The 5,000-nt window shown below is 58.2% G+C and overlaps 2 protein-coding genes and 1 pseudogene across 2 annotated transcripts in view; 2 read left to right on the top strand and 1 right to left on the bottom strand.

The window, feature by feature from the left end:
- Positions 1 to 5,000, top strand: part of LOC126993694 (histone H2A-like) — a 60,161-nt gene that overhangs the window by 36,221 nt on the left and 18,940 nt on the right. The gene's annotated exons all lie outside the window — the stretch shown is intronic.
- LOC126993690 (histone H2A-like) overlaps positions 1 to 5,000 on the bottom strand; it is a 12,650-nt pseudogene that overhangs the window by 3,481 nt on the left and 4,169 nt on the right.
- Positions 1,574 to 5,000, top strand: part of LOC126993686 (uncharacterized) — an 11,449-nt gene continuing 8,022 nt past the window's right edge. Inside the window, exon 1 of the mRNA XM_050852854.1 lies at positions 1,574 to 2,106. Coding sequence (XP_050708811.1) covers positions 1,679 to 2,106 — 428 coding nt within the window. The 5' untranslated portion in view covers positions 1,574 to 1,678. The remainder of the gene's footprint in view (positions 2,107 to 5,000) is intronic.

Raw genomic sequence — 5,000 nt, 5'->3', positions numbered from 1 at the left:
CGGACTTCAGCACCCACTACCAGGCCATCCGGTGGATGGAGGACGAGCGGAAGCTGCGACTCCGGGTGACAGTCTCCCGCGCGGGGGACTTCCTCATCCGTGCGTGGGACTGGGACCACGCCACCACCCTGGACGAGATTGCTGCAGGACGGACCCGCGGCATCACCCTGGAGAAAAAGGAGGCGGCGGTGAAGGGTGTCCTGCTTGGATACCCTACCCACCTCCCATTGGACCCGGTGTTGGCGCACCCCTGCGTTGCAGCTGCAGTGAGGTGCCACTACAACGCCGGCCACGGACGACGCCTGCCCACCCGGAGCGTGCAGCTGACGCTGCGGGGACGTGTCCCCGCCTCGCTGGACCTCGGATGCTGGGGACGTTTTACCTGCCGCCGCTATGTGCCGGAGCCTGTGCGCTGTTACAAGTGCCAGGCTTTCGGCCTGAGCAGCGGCAGTGTACCAGGACGGAGGAGCTGTGCGGCGTGTGCAGCAGGGACCACGCCACGAGGGACTGCGTTCGCCGCCTTCGGGAAGGTGTGGCGCGCCCGGTGGCTGTGTGCCCGAACTGCAGTTCCGGGCACCATGCCTGGAACCGCAGGTGCCCCGCTCGGCTCTGCAGAATCCCGGGTGCCAAGCTGCGGAGGACGACGTCTTCGGCGGACCCGGCAGCAGCGCGGCCTATGCAGCCGCCCACGGAGGAGAGGACGACACCCCACGGAGAAGGACGGAAGAGGAGGCGCCGCAGACGGAGGAGGAAGCCGGGACCCACGGAGCAGAGCGTCCCGACACCAAAGTCTCCCGCTAGGGAGATGGAGGTGGACCCACCACGCCTGACGAGGACGGAGACGGCAGCGGTGACCGCTGAGGTGACACCCCCAGCTGTGTCCCCGGAGGTACCCGCCAGCAAGAAGAAAAAGAGGACCAGGGACCAGACACCTGAGACGAGGGACGCGCCGACGACTACGGAGGAGCCAGCACCCCGCGAGGCCCCCAGTAGCTGCCAGGCGACCCAGACCCCACGGATCTACACCTACAGTGAGGGCGAGCTGGTGGATCTTCTGATCCGCTACGAGCACCTCACTGAGCAAGAGGAGGCCAGGTTCGAGAGGATCCCGCACGAGACAGCCCTCCCCCTAGTGAGGAGGGCACTCCGTGAAGGGAAGCCGCTCCCTGAGTCCATCCGCACGGCCCGCCCACTGGATAACCTACCAAGCCACTTCGACCACAAACAGGAGGTTGAGTGGGCGACATACGAGGAGGATGCCGTCTCGGAGGATGATGTCGATGTCGTAGAAGTGGACGACGACTTCTTCCTCAACGAAGACAGAGACCTCACCGACGCGGAGCTTGAAAGCTACTACGCCGGTGACCATTGAATAAAAAGACATCTCCCCCCACGTGTAATTCTGTGAACTTTGTATCTAATGTAATGTATGTACTGTACATCGGGCAGGCTGCTTGTTTAGAGCCTGCTTTGGTAGCTGATTATTTTTGTAATTTTTCATGTTTATTTTTCTGTAATTCTTATGTAAAGGTTACCAATAAACTATTAAAGCAAAAAGCAGCCCAACCAACAGTTCCGGCGCAGACAGCAGTGAGTGCAGACCCTCTCTCCTCACTGCTGCTCTCCCTGACTTGCCCCTGCAGACGGCCCGGTTGAGCTCTCAGCTCCCGCCTCTGCAATGGCGGCAAGAAGGAAGCGGCCCACGGAGTCTGCTCCTGACGACGGGGACGGATGGACCCGCGTGCAGAGCAAGCGGGCCCGAAGGAGGACGCTTCACGAGGACGGCGGGGAGGACCGATCGAGCGGACCCCTGCCGGAGTGGAGGCTGGTGTCTTCGGACTTCAGCACCCACTACCAGGCCATTCGGTGGATGGAGGACGAGCGGAAGCTGCGACTCCGGGTGACGGTCTCCCGCGCGGGGGACTTCCTCATCCGTGCGTGGGACTGGGACCACGCCACCACCCTGGACGAGATTGCTGCTGGACGGACCCGCGGCATCACCCTGGAGAAAAAGGAGGCGGCGGTGAAGGGTGTCCTGCTTGGATACCCAACCCACCTCCCATTGGACCCGGTGTTGGCGCACCCCTGCGTTGCAGCTGCAGTGAGGTGCCACTACAACGCCGGCCACGGACGACGCCTGCCCACCCGGGCGTGCAGCTGACGCTGCGGGGACGTGTCCCCGCCTCGCTGGACCTCGGATGCTGGGGACGCTTTACCTGCCGCCGCTACGTGCCGGAGCCTGTGCGCTGTTACAAGTGCCAGGCTTTCGGCCTGAGCAGCGGCAGTGTACCAGGACGAAGGAGCTGTGCGGCGTGTGCAGCGGGGACCACGCTACGAGGGACTGCGTTCGCCGCCTTAGGGAAGGCGTGGCGCGCCCGGTGGCTGTGTGCCCCAACTGCAGTTCAGGTCACCATGCCTGGAACCGCAGGTGACCCGCTCGACTCCGCAGAATCCCGGGAGCCAAGCTGCAGAGGACGACGTCTTCGGCGGACCCGGCAGCAGCGCGGCCAAGGCAGCCGCCCACGGAGGAGAGGACGCCACCCCACGGTGAAGGACGAAAGAGGAGGCGCCGCAGACGGAAGAGGAGGACGGGACCCACGGAACTGAGCGTCCCGACACCAAAGTCTCCCGCTAGGGAGATGGAGGTGGACCCACCACGGCCGACGAGAACGGAGACGGCTGCGGCGACCGCCGAGGTGACACCCCCAGTAGTGTCCCCAGATGTACCCGCGCCGAAGAAGACAAAGAGGACCAGGGACCAGACACTCGAGACGGTGGACGCGCCGGCGACTGCAGTGGAGCCAGCATCCGCAGGGCCCCGGCAGCTGCCAGGCGACCCAGACCCCACGGACCTACAATTTCAGTGAGGGCGAGTTGGTGGATCTCCTGATCCGCTACGAGCACCTCACTGAACAAGAGGAGGAGGCTAGGTTCGAGAGGATCCCGCACGAGACAGCCCTCCCCTTAGTGAGGAGGACACTCCGTGAAGGGAAGCCGCTCCCAGCCTCCATCCGCACGGCCCGCCCACTGGGTAACCCCCCACGTCACTTCGACCACAGGCAGGAGGTTGAGTGGGCGACTTACGAGGAGGAAGACGTCTCGGAGGACGAGGTCGACGTCGGAGACGTGGACGACGACTTCTTCCTCAACGCAGACAGAGACCTCACCGACGCTGAGCTCGAAAGCTACTACGCCGGTGACCACTGAATAAAAAGACATTTCATCCATGTGTAATCTTGTCCAATTGTAACTAGTGCCAACTATGTATCGTACATCGGGCAGGCTGCTTGTTTAGAGCCTGCTTTGGTAACCGCTTATTTTTGTAATTTTCATGTTTATTTTTATTTTTGTATCTTATGTAAAAGTTATCAATAAACTATTAAAGCAAATGGCAGCCCAACACTCACTCCACTGTTGAGCTACCCACCTGAACCATGACTGGCCGCGGCAAGGGAGGCAAGGGACTCGGAAAGGGAGGCGCCAAGCGTCACCGCAAGGTTCTTCGGGACAACATCCAGGGCATCACCAAGCCGGCCATCCGTCGTCTGGCGCGCCGTGGCGGTGTGAAGCGCATCTCCGGGCTCATCTACGAAGAGACCCGTGGTGTGCTCAAGGTGTTCCTGGAGAACGTCATCAGGGATGCCGTCACCTACACTGAGCACGCCAAGCGCAAGACCGTCACCGCCATGGACGTGGTGTACGCCCTCAAACGCCAGGGCCGCACCCTGTACGGCTTCGGTGGTTAATGCCGCTGCCTGAGCGAGCCCGACCTAACCCACCCACCCCGGACCTCTTTGAGGTCCACATTCTTATTCACTAAGAGAATAGTAGCACACATTTTACTTCAGTTATATTTCCTTTTTTTCTTTCTTTCTTTCTTTCTTTCTTTCTTTCTTTCTTTCTTTCTGTTTCCTCCCTCCCTCCCTCCTGTCTAATGATGGTTCACACCTCCGCCCACTGCTCCCCATCCACCTCATTTGACACTAGTTTGTTTGTTTCCTCAATCCCATCTTTTCCTCCCTCCTCCTCCCTCCTGCCTAATGATGGTTCACACCTCCGCCCACTGCTCCCCATCCACCTCATTTGCCACTAGGAAGCTCCAATTTGTTTGTTTCAGTTCTTACAGAAACATCATTTTGCCATAATTTCCCCTGTCCCTGTCAATTCTTTGTAAAATCAGTAACAGGATATTTATGAAAAGAGAGAGAGAGAGAGAGAGAGAGAGAGAGAGAGAGAGAGAGAAAACTATATTGGAAAATATATAGACAAAACAAAGCGACGTCTGGACGGGAAGAGGAAAAGAAAGAGAGGAAGAATGACATAGAAAGGTTAAGAAAGAAAGAGAAAGAAAAAAAGGAGGAGAAAAAGAGAAAGAAAGCAATAATGAGAAAGACGGCAAATATATAGACAGAGAGAAAGCAGCCTCCCCTTCTTGATCCACTCCTTCTATTGTCTCTTGGAATGTGCAGGAGTGTATAGGAAAGCAAGGGTAGGGTTAGAGGGTGAGGGACAGGCTCAGAGCGACCTTTGAAAGGGAAAGGCTGAGGAAGTGGGACTCTCCCTCTCCCTCCTCCTCCTCCTCCTCCTCCTCCTCCTCCTCCTTCTTCTTCTTCTTCTTCTTCTTCTTCTTCTTCTTCTTCTTCTTCTTCTTCTTCTTCTTCTTCTTCTTCTTCTTCTTCTTCTTCTTCTTCTTCTTCTTCTTCTTCTTCTTCTTGTTTCTCGTTGTCGTCCTCATCATAACGTTGCGCCCTCTCTTACTGGACCCGCTTTTTCAGATACGTTGAACCAGCCCCGCCACCGAGTAGCCCGCCGGAACCCTGGGCAAGCGTCTACATGCCCAACAGTAGACAGGTGGATGACTAAAAAGCTGCAAATACGTTTCTATGAAAGTAGGTGTGCCGGCATGTAAATAGGTGTGCCTGCCTGCCTGCCTGCCTGCCTGCCTGCCTGCCTGCCTGCCAATTAAAGCGAACGGGCTAGCTAACAGACAAACACAAAAC

Source organism: Eriocheir sinensis, unplaced genomic scaffold (assembly GCF_024679095.1).
Source record: "Eriocheir sinensis breed Jianghai 21 unplaced genomic scaffold, ASM2467909v1 Scaffold655, whole genome shotgun sequence".
Taxonomy (NCBI): domain Eukaryota; kingdom Metazoa; phylum Arthropoda; class Malacostraca; order Decapoda; family Varunidae; genus Eriocheir; species Eriocheir sinensis.
This window is presented reverse-complemented; position numbering and strand designations above follow the sequence as displayed.